Source organism: Cinclus cinclus, chromosome 26 (genome assembly GCF_963662255.1).
Source record: "Cinclus cinclus chromosome 26, bCinCin1.1, whole genome shotgun sequence".
Classification (NCBI taxonomy): Eukaryota; Metazoa; Chordata; class Aves; order Passeriformes; family Cinclidae; genus Cinclus; species Cinclus cinclus.
Genome location: NC_085071.1, coordinates 4,691,610 through 4,704,556, shown reverse-complemented (window position 1 = coordinate 4,704,556; position 12,947 = coordinate 4,691,610). Strand labels below are relative to the sequence as shown.

General features: G+C 59.3%; 3 protein-coding genes across 3 annotated transcripts; all 3 read left to right on the top strand.

Annotated features, from left to right (window-relative positions):
• The first annotated feature begins 418 nt into the window (after positions 1-418).
• Positions 419-1,246, top strand: LOC134053793 (gap junction beta-5 protein-like). Its single transcript, XM_062509018.1, has one exon. The coding sequence runs from the start codon at positions 419-421 to the stop codon at positions 1,244-1,246; it is 828 nt and encodes a 275-aa protein (XP_062365002.1).
• Positions 1,247-7,487: 6,241 nt separating this feature from the next.
• On the top strand, positions 7,488-8,273 carry GJB3 (gap junction protein beta 3). The gene has a single exon (XM_062509016.1). The coding sequence runs from the start codon at positions 7,488-7,490 to the stop codon at positions 8,271-8,273; it is 786 nt and encodes a 261-aa protein (XP_062365000.1).
• A 2,927-nt stretch (positions 8,274-11,200) lies between these two features.
• On the top strand, positions 11,201-12,232 carry GJA4 (gap junction protein alpha 4). Its single transcript, XM_062508884.1, has one exon. The coding sequence runs from the start codon at positions 11,201-11,203 to the stop codon at positions 12,230-12,232; it is 1,032 nt and encodes a 343-aa protein (XP_062364868.1).
• Positions 12,233-12,947: the final 715 nt, after the last annotated feature.

Genomic DNA, 12,947 nt, shown 5'->3' with positions numbered 1-12,947 from the left:
GCCAGGGGGAGCACGGAGGCGACGGCAGATTCCAGCGATGGGAGAGGACGCGGCAGCGCAGCATGGTGAGTCACGCCCCGGCTGCCCCGATTTGTTGTCTGCCTGGGTCAGACCTGGCAACGTGAGGAAAATGAATAACAAATACCTGGGCAACGAGGCGGGAGCTGGGGCGGGACGGGGGCTGAGCCGCGCGCCGGGGATGGAGACGTGTCAGCCGGACCAGGCCTGTGCTGTCAGCGCTGTCCCTGCTGGTCCCTGCTCTGTGGTGTCCCTGCATGTCAGCACAGGTCAGAGATGGTCCCAGGAGCATGGCTCAGTGCTTTCAGGCACACAGGGGCCTCAGTGGAGACCTCTTGCGTCTTCGTCAGTGTCCCAGTGTCTTCTCTCTTCCCAGGCTGGCTAACAGGATCGGGGAGCCATGAACTGGGGGGTGTTCGAGGGGCTCCTCAGCGGCGTCAACAAGTACTCCACAGCCTTCGGCCGCGTCTGGCTCTCCCTCGTCTTCATCTTCCGCCTGCTGGTTTACCTGGTGGCGGCCGAGCGCGTCTGGAGCGATGACCACAAGGACTTCGATTGCAACACGCTGCAGCCGGGCTGCACCAATGTCTGCTTCGACCACTTCTTCCCCGTCTCCCACATCCGCCTCTGGGCCCTGCAGCTCATCCTGGTGACGTGTCCGTCCCTCCTGGTCATCATGCACGTGGCCTACCGGGAGGCCAAGGAGAAGAGGCTCCGTGAGACCGAAGGGGACAACTACCGCTGCATCTACCCCAACCCCGGCAAGAAGCGGGGCGGGCTCTGGTGGACGTACCTGCTTAGCCTCATCTTCAAGGCCGGCGTGGACGTGATCTTCCTCTACATCTTCTACCGATTCTACAGGAACTACACCCTGCCCCGGCTGGTGAAGTGCGAGCTGCCGCCCTGCCCCAACGTGGTGGACTGCTTCATCTCCCGGCCCACCGAGAAAAACATCTTCACCCTCTTCATGGTGGTCACCACCTGCATCTGCGTGGTGCTGAACCTCATTGAGGCCACCTACCTGATCGGGAAGCGGTGCCACGAGTACCTGCAGGCCAGAGAAGGGGATGGCCTGCGGCACAGCCGCAACTGCTCTGTCTCCCACGCTGACCCCGTGGGCACGGGCGGGCAGGTGTTCCATGGGGCAGACTACAAACCCCCCACAGCCACCATCCCACTCACGGCCTCCTGCCCAAGCACGCTGCCCGAGGATGAGGCTAATTCCTAGAGCTGCCCAGGAGGAATCAGGAGCCGCTCACCTCACCTGCAACTTCTTGGATGATCTTCCTCCTCTGTGCCCCAGTGCAGCAGCACTGAGCTGGGCTGTGCCTGAGGGGTCTCTGCCTACCCTGTCCTGGGAAACGCACTTTACATCACCCTGCTGAATCTGGGGTAAAGCAGGGGCTGTAGAACATATATTATCCCTGGGAGTGACGGGGAGCAGCAGCTCCATGGCAGCTGTGAACTGACAGTGGTGCCCAGACTCTGAGCCTGTACCAGCCAGGACAGACACCCTGATCACCCAGGAAACCCCTCTCCCTATCTTTCACCCCACATCAGCCACTCAGTGTCAGGGCCACCTCAGACTGATGCAATTGTCATTAATAACACTCATTAGTGAAGTGGGGACAAGAGCAGGTCCCTTGTGCTACAGCCACCGCTGCGAAGTGCAGGCATGAGGATCCAGCCAGGCAGGGAGCACCCACTGTGGGCTGCTGGATCATCCTGCCTGGCCAGGGCAAAACAGCCAAACACAGGAGAGGACAAACACCCCAACGATTGATTAAACAATAACATTCAATGTCAGAATCTGATCTCATTTATTATTGCAATACATCGCGTTCGGCCGTGACACGGGCGGTGCTGCCATTTCCGAGGCCATCAGAGGCAGCTGAGCATTAGCTGGCATGAATAATTAACAATAATTTCATGGCAAATGCACTCACAAGTAACATTAACATTGAACATGCAGCTCGCTCGATCTGTTACTGGTTTTGCTTTACTCAGAGGGTGTGATAATTATTTTTTCCATGAGCAGTGACAGTGCCAGCACTACCTGGCTCTGTCCCAAAGGAAGTGGCACAGGGGGCAAGGGAACACCATAGCTGTATCCTTTATGTGACTGAGGCCATTCTCAGTGACAGATCATTGCAGTGATCCAGCTGAGACCCTCCATGGGCAAAACTGAGCTCTTTCCCACAGCCCATCCTGGGGAAAGGACAAGCTGGATGTGCTGGATGGGAGGCTGAGGGGCTGCTGTGGCCAGGGGAATGCTGGGGACAGGCAGGGCTGAGAGGAAGCCAAGAGCAGGTGGGGCTGCAGAGCTGCTGGGTGGCAGGGCAGGGACTGACCCAGACACCGATGGGGTTGAGGATAGTGGAGAAGCCCTGGGGGGATTCCGGCCACCAGCCCAGAGCCCTCTGGGCCCATAGCAGCTCCTTGTGCTGACACCAGAGAGTCTGGAGACCTTTGGGTCAGAGAGGCAGATGGTGACATACAGATAGAATTCTTTCCACCTCTGTTCAGGGGAAGCTGTGCTGGCATTGCCTTCCTTCCGTCCACTCCTGTTGCTGGATTATCCACCTGAAAGTTCTCTTTATGAAGCCCATAACGTCAGAGGACACAAGTTGTTCTTTGTGTGCGAGCCATTGCCCCGATTTAAAGAGTATGGGCTGGGCTGTTTGTTTTCCAGCAAGGTTGGCCACTCCTGCTTCCAGGCTGGAGAGTGAAACCCCAAGGTGTTCCCATCTCCAAGTGCTAACGGGGACAGAGATGAGCCCCAAAAAAAAACATCCTGTCCCACTTCCACACATCAAAGCACAGCTGGAGCTGCTGCCCATTGCGAGACACCTGAAGATCCAGTTGCTGGATGTTGTTTTGCCATTTTGTCGTGCTCAGAGCAAACGCTGCAGAGCTCTGGAGCACCATCCAGGCTTGGAATAAGCAGTGGTCAGCCAGAAAAATGTGAGCATTCAGCTGCTTCTTTTGATATTGGTGCTGCAAAAACAGGGGTCTGGGCACTGGGATACCTCCTGGGATGCAGAGGCACAACCAGGGGCAGCAAACCAGGGGGTGTGTCACAATAAAAGCTGAATATTTCCCATAATTTGCATCCTCACACAGGAAATTCCCTGTATTTGCTTCTGTGGTCCCAGAAAACCTCCTAAATTTTGGAGTGAGAGGATTTTAAAGAAACTCACCACAAACTCCAGTCCATGAAGGGATGTGGAGGGGATTGCGTGCACAGGTCAGGGGTAGCTTGGCCTTCCCAGCTTGGGCTTGTTTCTGCCCTGGCCAAAACCCTCCTGCTTGCTGGGAATTGAGGAGAAACTCTGATTTATGTCTGGCCCAGGCTGCTGGCTCCCAGGATCCCATGACTCCTCTGCCCCTCTTCTTGCGGGGGAGTCTTGTCCCTGGGGATGTGGCCCTGGAGGGGGACAGCTGCTGGCAGGCAGAATCCTGCCATACCCCATTTAAGACCTTTCTAAAGAGGGTTTTATGTTTGAGCTTTTTCTGCTGGTTTGGCATCCGCCTGCTCCACTGTTTGGGTTTTCCCTTTATGGAGGAGCCAAGGTTGGGCCTCCTTAAGTCACTGGGGGTTTCAGTGGCACTTTCAGCTGTCACCCTGCCACGTCAGAGCAGAGTGACATGTCCTGAGCATATCCCAGGTGCTGGGATATTCCTGAAGCTCCCAGGTGCTGAGATCTGCAGAACCACGCTGGCACCTTGTCTCTTCACCCACACTGGCAGAGGAATGGTAGCAGGGGGCTCAGGGATGTGCCCCTTGATAGATTTATGGATTTACCCAAACACCCAGCTCAGCATTTCAAAACACTGCAAAGCACGGGGTGTTTCCGCTCCCCACCCAATTGCCTGAGGGAGATCTGTTCATGCCAAATGCACCTGAACTTTCTCACCGGCCACGTGGCCGCTCCTGAAATCCCAAAATTGCAAGCAAGAGGCTGCCCAGGGGTGATCCAGCCCAGCTCTTCACCTGGCCCTTACAGGGTTTGGCCGTGGGGCAGGCAGCAGCTGCCTCTGCAAGGAATCAGAGCTGCCAGTGCTTCTCGACAACTTCCCTCTCTCCAGGGTTTTACACCTCACAGATCACAGCCCCCAGATTCCTGCTGTGAACTCCTGCCACACCAGCTCTCTGCAACAACATAGCTCAGATTCCTGATCCAGGCAGCTCCGGGGTGAAGGAAGGCTCCAGAGCCCCCGCTTGGCTCTCATCCAGGAATGGGGTGTCCGTGTCTGTCCTCTCCTCCAGACTCACCTCATCCTGCACTCCCGGCCTCCCACCAGGGTTTGGTTTGGGTCTCCTGGGCTCCCATTCCCATGTGTCCCCAGCTTGGCAAACCCTCACTGGCTTTATTTGACCTCCTGGAGACAAAAAGCCTCCGGGCAAGTGGCTCCTTGTCTGCCAGGAGAGCAGGGAGCAAATCTCCCGGGCACCAAGCACCCCGGGGCTCTTCAGACGTGTCCCCATGGGAGGGGTGGCCCTGGAGAGGTGCCGAGGTGCCCTGTGAGGCTCCAGCACGGCTGATCAGCCCCAGGGTGTGCCGGAGGATTCCAGGGAAACCTCGGGGCACTCTAGAAACCGGGTGAGCGAAGGGAAGGGAAGCACATTCCTGCTTGGCTACGTCGGCACAGACATCTATCAGGGCTGATCCATTGGGCATCCGGTGGGATGGGGCTGACTCAGCCTCCTGGGAGCCCCTGATGCTCCAGGGACAGGGACACCCCCCTTAGGGACATGTCCCAGGTCAGGCAGCAGCAGAGCAGGGTCCAGCTGCACGGGGACCCTGCTGCCACCCTGCTCTTTGGGAAAGGTCCCATCTGGCCACACCGGCCCTGCCAGGGCGGTGCCTGAAAGTTCCTGTAGGTTGGAGATACCGATGAGCTGTTGCAAAACTATTACTAAGGCAAAATCATTTAAAAAGTGGGTTACAGTTGCGTAATTTGGGACTCTCAGCAGCGGTTGCTGGTGGGTCCAGTTGGGGGACGGCGCGAGGTCTCTGGTCTTGCTGCTGGGTCTGCAGTGCCCAGACCATCCCTGCAGGGGATGAGACATCACCTGGAAGGAGCTGCTGGTGTTCCCTGTGGAGGAATCCGTCTGTGCCGATCTCCCTGCGGGATTTGACCTGCCTTCTGTTGTTCAAGCCAAGCGTGTGTGTGCATGTGTGCAGCAAGAGCCTCTCCAGGAGCTGTTTGCCAGACTCACCCAGTTACTGGGAACCAAACCAACCACCCTTCCCCTCCCCTCGCACGCTCAGACAAACCCTGTGTGTGCAGGAGGGCTGTGGCTCAGAAGGAGCTTCCCCACTTGGATCCGGACGCCTTCCTCTGGCTTCCCCATCTGGACAGGTACGTTCCGGGGCACAGGGTATTCTGGAGCTGCCGGGGCTTCGGGGGGGCAGCCCCGTCGTGTAACGGGGTGCAGATGGAACCTGGGGCTGCTGTGACTGTGGGGTCAGAGGTGGGGATCCCAACATCACACAGTGCCACATCGGGACCCCACAGGCCGTGCCGGGGTCCCCATCCCACGGGTTGATGCAGGGGAATGGCACAGCATGGCACCTTGAGGAGCAGCAATGGCCACCCCAGGCCTTGCACCTCTGTCCCACTCCCAAAAGAGGCGGAGACCCCCCCGAGGAAAGTGGTTGTGCTGAGTTTGCACCCCAGGTGGGACCAGGGCGCTGTCGGGTCCAACGCCCTGCGCCCACACGGGGCAGGACGTGGCCGTGACACAGCAGGTTGGCATCCTGGGGGCTGGCAAAGGGTACTGGGCTCTGCGGGAGGCAAACCGGCACTGCCGGCACAGCTGAGCACACCTGAGAGCTGCCCCTGCTCTGCCTGGATGCCATCCAGCACTGGGGAGCCTGGGGGGCCCACACAGTGCTGCACACAGCCCCTGCCACGGGGATTGGCACAGAGCTTGGCACGGAGATCACGTCCCCTTCCTGCCCCCCTGCGGGTCCATGACCGGAGCCAGCGCTGAGCTGAACCGGGCAAACAGGTGCTGGGCAGGTGGGTTATGGGCAGGTGGGTTATGGGCGGGTGGGTGCTGGGCTGGTCTCACTGGCACCAGGAGTGGGGTGATGGGTGAATTGTCAGGCTGGTGAGGGGGCACAGGCTCTGGGGGAATGCAGAGGCTCCAGATTCTGTCAGCACCAGCTTTCAGGGGCAAACAGCAGCTCCCCTCCGCCAGTTTGAAATCCAAGGGTTGGGTGGGAACACAGTGATTGCTCCTCACCCTGACTCCCAGCCAAGGCTTTGCCAGGGAGGAAAATCTGGTTTCAGATGGGGCTGTGAGTGAAGGTATGGGCACGGGCAGAGGCACAGCCGTGGCACTTGGCACACACTGCCAAGGACCCCAGCCTCGGGGTACTCAGCTCAGCCACGCTTCCTCGTGTGTCCCTGGGCCAGAAGTGTGGGAGCACAGCCACAGGCTCGGGGCTTGATGTGGGGTGGCCCTGGCCAAGGACAGGCTCCCAGACTGCTCCGTGGGCTCTGGGCAGCGCTCCAGATTCTGTTGTGTCCCCACAGTCCTGGGACACTGCGGTGCACCGGATGAGGGGACCCTGATCACCAGTTTGCCATCGCACCCTGGCTATGCCCTGTGCCGGACACTTCCCACCCCACAGCCCCCGGTGAGCGGGGAAGGAGCCTGAGGCTCCTCCAGGTATGTCTCAGAAGGCACTGGCTGGGCAACAGGCAGTGGCAATTCCTTAAAAGTGGGAGTGACCCAGCATTCTGTGGACCCCTTTGCCAGGGCAGACATCTTCACAGCCCAGAGGGCTGTAAAAACCACCCGGGTTTGTAAATCCAGGTGCAGTAGAGCTTTGGGTCAGGCTTAGTGTGTCACCCTCCTCACACGGAGCAGCCCCAGGCTGAGCTGCAGAGCCGGTTTGGCCATCATGACCTCCGGCACTGCTGCCGGAGCTGGAGCAGAGCACTGGCCAGGGTGATATGCTGGTGACACACACAGACTGTGACACACACAGACTGCGACTCACATGGACTCTCACTTTCTGCAGCCCCGCTGTCACCTGTGTTTGGGCTGCCTCAGGTGTCACCTATGAGAGAGAAAACTGGTATGTCCCAGCACCTCAGCCCTGCAGGAGCAGCTATTTCCCCTTTGGCTGTTTCCAGCAGATTGTGCTGCCAGTTCACACCAGCATGCAGGGACTTGGCCAGGTGGCTCATCCCTTACAGCAAAGGCTCCGTCAGAAGGAAGTGCAGAGAGACTGAGTCACCTCTGTCACCAGGAGTGTGTGGGGATGGACTTTACTGTCTATGAGGGTGAAGAGCCCCCATCCTAGATGAGTGTAATGTGGTGGGGGAGAGGGTTCAGAGCTCAATGAAACTTAGTGCAGCAAGAGATGTGCGACCCTAGTGGTGTTTCCTATTGCTCCTCGCTCCTTCTGCCTCTCCAGGTCGAGTGACTCTGGTCTCCCTCAGCTGCCATGGATTGGAAAACGCTGCAGGGGCTGCTCAGTGGGGTCAACAAGTACTCCACAGCCTTCAGCCGCATCTGGCTGTCCGTGGTCTTTGTCTTCCGCGTGCTGGTCTACGTGGTGGCAGCTGAGCGGGTCTGGGGCGATGAGCAGAAGGACTTTGATTGCAATACGCGGCAGCCAGGCTGCACCAATGTGTGTTACGACCACTTCTTCCCCATCTCCCACATCCGCCTCTGGGCCCTGCAGCTCATCTTTGTCACTTGTCCTTCCCTCCTGGTCATCATGCACGTGGCCTACCGGGAGGACCGGGAGAGGAAAAACCGGGAGAAGAATGGAGAGAATTGCCCCAAGCTCTACAGCAACACGGGCAAGAAGCACGGCGGGCTGTGGTGGACCTACCTGTTCAGCCTCTTCTTCAAGCTTATCATAGAGATCCTGTTCCTCTACCTCCTCCACAAGATGTGGGACAGCTTTGATTTGCCACGGCTGGTCAAGTGCTCCAACGTGGATCCTTGTCCCAACACCGTGGACTGCTACATCGCTCGGCCAACCGAGAAAAGGGTCTTCACCTATTTCATGGTCGGAGCCTCCTCTATCTGCATTGTCCTCACCGTCTGTGAGATCGTCTACCTCATCTTCAAGCGAGTTTTCCAGAGGGCAAGGAAGTGGAGGAAATCCACCAAGCGTTCCGTCAGCTACAGCAAGGCCTCCACCTGCCACTGCCATGTCAAGTCAGAGGAGAAGGACAGCAAGTCCCAATCTAGGTGTGTGGCAGCACTGACTGCTGTCTGAGGGGTGCTGGGAAGGGTGGTGGGGAAAGAAATGTCCTGGTATGTGCCAGCCATGGTTGGCACCACAGGTGACCACCAGTGATGCCACCACCAGACTCTACAGCCAGAGCCAGTGGCTGTAAGGGGAGGGGAACACATCCATGGGAACTGCTTGGGACCATGGGCACATCCCCAGGTGTCCCAGTGGTGTGGACACACTTGGTGGCAGGTGGGTGCTAGCTGCCCGTGGCCATGCCTGAAAGTGTCTGTTCTTCCCACAGAGGAGAAGAGCCATGAGCTCACCTATCCCAGCCTGTTCATATTCCCCCCAACTTGGCTCTTCCAGCCTGCCAAATCCCTGAACCATCGAGAGTCGATCTGTGTGAAAGATGACTAAACCCAACAAAGTAATGTCCCTGGAGAGAGACTCACAGGTGCCTTAGCAGACACAGGTAAGGCAAGGGCAGCCCTGGAGCTCTGCAGGCAGTGGTGCCACAAGCACAGACTTCACAGCAGCACATAGATCTCCGTGTCCAGCAGCTTCTCTTGGGTCCTGCAGCTCTGGTGCTCCCATGCTGGGTGTGAGTGCACCCAGCTGGTGCCCAGCCAGGGCTGGTGTCACCCAGTGCATGCCAGTCCTCCCAGCTCCCTGTGCTTCACATGTGCACAGTCCCAAGCACTGCCTTCTTTTGTACCGAGAAACCAAAGGAATTCTGTTCTCCATGGCCAGAGCTCTCTTCATGCACCCAAAGTAATGACAGAGGACTAGGGTTTCAGGCTGTTGGTAACTGTTCTGCTGGCCCAGTTTGCTATTACTGGGGCAGGGAAGCTTCTCCCCCTTAGCTCACACAAGCACCAAACAATGTCCTGCACAAATGCCTTTGCTGGCTTTGCTGCTTCCTTTGGTGCCTCTGTGTTCCCCTTCATCTCAGATGCACGTCACACATGGCACAAGCCACAGATCCAAAAGACCAATAGAAGTCATGTTTGGAGACACCAAGATCTGCTCTGCATGTTGGAAATCAGGGGACTGGTGAGGGCAGAAGATTTGCAGAGGCTCCTCAAGAGCCCACAGCCAGGTCCTTCTCCTCTGGCATCGGTCAAGCCCACAGCCGAGCTCACAACCGCCCGTTCCGCCTCTCCCAGCCTGTCATGCGTCGTTAAACTTTAATTCAGCAGAACTGCACGCTGGTCCCCAAGGAAATCAAGGAGGGATGAGCATCAATTATTTACTAAACCTTGATAAATATTACAATAAATAGAAATGATTTCCATTTAATCTCTCCTTAAGTAGCACTAGTGGAGGGTCCGTTGTTCCGAGCTCCGCTCGCGTTTAACAGTCCCAGGAGCATGTCGGGGTGTGCTGAGACCCCCTGATAGCAAAGCTCCGTCTGGAACCTGCGGGGGAGTTCCCGTCCGGGCTCCAGTGGGGTTCATCCCGAGAACGGGCGGGACGCGGGATCGCAACCGGGCTCCGGTGGGGCTCAGCCCGGGAGCCTGCGGGATGCGGAATAAGGACCAGGCACCGGTACAGTTCACCCCGGGAACCGGAGGGATGCGGGACAGCAGCCGGCCTCCGGTGGGGCTCCAGCACCACCCAGCGCCCGCCGCGCCGCACGGACCCTCGGGGGCAAACCGGGAGCGCCGCAGCCGCGGTACGACCGGGGAGAGCAAAGACGGAACATCCCCGGGACACCGGGCGGGGGACGGAGCGTCCCCAGGACACCCCGCCGGGCAGAGGACGGAGGATCCCGGGGACACCCTGCCGGGCAGGGAACTAAACATCCGCAGCACACCGGTCAGGGGACGGAGCATCCCGGGGTCTCTGGCTCAGCAAGTTTGCTCGGTGGCGGATCCGCAGACGAGAGTGCGGGAGCACCCGGGCTTTCCATCGCTCCCCCCCAGTTTCGGCCCCCACGGTCCGGCCGCCCCCGTCCCGCCCGCCGGGGCCGCCCCCTCGTCCGGGGGCCGCGGGAGGGGGCGGCCCCGCACACCTGCGGCTCGACCCGGCCCGGTACTAAGCCCCGGCCCCCAGTTTCCTGCCCGCGCTCCTCCTCCGGCTTCCCCAGGCCCCGAAGAACTGGAGCCACCCGATCCGACCCCTCACACTCAGCGCGGCCCGAGCCCGGCGCGGCGGAGGTGAGTGCGGGCACCGCGACCGCTCGGGGACACCGTGCTGGGGACGGGACACCCGCCGCCCCGCCGCTGCTGGAGGTTCCTTTAACGGCACAGCCGGCACTTCTGTGCTTAATTAGCAGCGGTTAATGAGGAGCCGGGGCTGCGGCCGCGCTGTCCCTCCTCTCACAGCCGGGCTGAGCGCCCGCGGGGTGCGGGCTGAGCTCTCCTGGATCCCGGGAGTGGCAGCAGGGTGGTGAGCGGTGCCGGGGATCTCGGGCCCGGGGAGGCGGCTGGGGCTGCGAGTCCATCGCCTCGCAGCAAGGGATGGTGGGAGCCTGTCCGTTCAGTTCGGGGTGGCAGCTTTACCCCAAGGGGTTGTGCTTCCCCTCCATAGACCATCCTGTTCTCTGCTTTTTGGGAAAGCCAGGGCAGCAGCAAATTTGTGAGCCCTCACAGAGCCTCTTCTCCAGGTGCCCTGAGCTCCCTGGGCAGCCCCAAAAGAGCCCCTGGCTGCGGGCTGTCCCCGGAGTAGCCAGGAGAGCCACGAGCTGTGGGTGCTGCTGGGAGGGGAGAATCCCTGTATCTCCCGGGTCCCTGTTCCTGCACTGTGTAGGAGGAACCCTCTGGGGCTCCAAAACGCTGCCTGGAGCCCTCCCTCCTTCCCTCAGAAGTGGGATGCTCCTCAGACGGTTTGCTGGGGCACTCTGCAGAGCATCTATATCCTGAAAAAGCACGGGGTCACATCTGCCCTGTGCTTCCCAGCATGGAAACAAGGAACTGATGTGGCTGCTCTCTTCTCTCTGCTAGCAGAGGTTAAAAAGCTCCTAGAAGATGGGTGACTGGGAATTCCTGCAGAAACTGCTGGACCAAGTCCAGGAGCATTCGACTGTGATTGGGAAGATCTGGCTCACCGTGCTCTTCATCTTCCGCATCCTCATCCTGGGCTTGGCCGGGGAGTCCGTGTGGGGGGACGAGCAGTCGGATTTTGTTTGTAACACCAAGCAGCCAGGCTGCACCAACGTCTGCTACGACAAAGCCTTCCCCATCTCCCACATCCGCTACTGGGTGCTCCAGTTCCTATTTGTCAGCACCCCAACCCTGATTTACCTGGGCCATGTTGTCTATCTGTCCCGGAAGGAGGAGAAGCTGAAGAAGCAGGAGAGCGAGCTTCGGGCTATCCACAGCAAGGACCCAAAAATCGAGCAGGCCCTGGCAGCCCTGGAGAAGAAGATGTCCAAGATCTACATGTCAGAGAGTGGGCGGCTCAAGATCCGAGGGGCACTGATGTGGACGTACATCACCAGTGTCATCTGCAAGAGCATCTTTGAGGCCGGTTTCCTCGTGGGCCAGTGGTACCTGTACGGCTTCTCCATGGTGCCCCGCTACGTGTGCAAGAGGGACCCCTGCCCCCATCAGGTGGACTGCTTCATCTCCCGCCCCACCGAGAAGAGCATTTTTATCATCTTCATGCTGGTGATGGGCCTAATCTCCTTAATCCTGAACCTCCTGGAACTCTTCCACCTCTGCTGCAAGAACCTGCTTAGCAACATCAAGAAGGTGTCGGGGCCAGCTGGACCAAGTCAGGACACCTTTGTGGATGACATGGCCTCGAGTCCCTACGTGCCCAAGCACTATCCCTTCCTGCCCATGGCCGAGAGCCACGCGCCGTCCTACCAGACCTACAACAAGCTCTCCAGCGAGCAGAACTGGGCCAACTACCGCAATGAGGAGAACCTGGCACTGGGCAGCGGCAGCAGGCCCCTGTCGGACCCCTACACCCCCCGACCTGCTGAAGCCTCCGCTCCAGAGGAGAAGCCGGGCAGCCGGCCCGGGAGCTCAGCATCTAAAAAGCAATACGTGTAGTGCTGGGCTGGCCCTGGCTGGCAGGGGGACACTCCTCGGTCCCTTGTGCCTGCAAAGGTGCTGGCTGTGGGCAGGCAGCTGCCTCCTGCCTGGTGCTGTGCCATACACATTCATTCCCCTCTGGAGGCTCCAGAGACCTGCCCACCCTGGGACGGGATGCTGAGGAGCACGGCCGTGGAACGCAGCCTCTGCTCTCGCTGGTTTTCCCCACAGACCCTGCAAGGAAGGAAACTGCACAAAGTTCCCCGGGACGCCGTGTCCTGTGTGCCTTGCCATGGGAAAGGGAGAAAGCCCTGGAGCCACGCCGTGGAACAGGCTGTCCCTGAGGCCATGGCTGGGGGCTGCTGGCCATTGGGAGCACCAGTTCGGCCAGACCCCAGACTCTTGAGGGCCAGGAGTGCAGCCGTGGGAAGCTGCTCATCTCCAGCCTCCACACAGAGCAGGCTGAGCCGGGGACTGCTGGGAAAAGCTGGGCTGGGGCAGTGCTGACTGATCCTGGCCACCAGCCCCATCCCGTTCCAGTGGCCCTGGCACGTGCCCAGGGTTTGCTGCAGAAACTGCCCCCTCCCCATGGGACACAGAGGGGTTAAGCCAGCTCTGTTGTGACCAGCAGATCCCAATGGCTGCAGGGTCACTGTGGGTGACCCAGGAGTGTGAGTTCCTCCCGTCCCAGCCCTGGGCTCTTTCCCATGGGATGTGTGCCTTTAAGTTATTT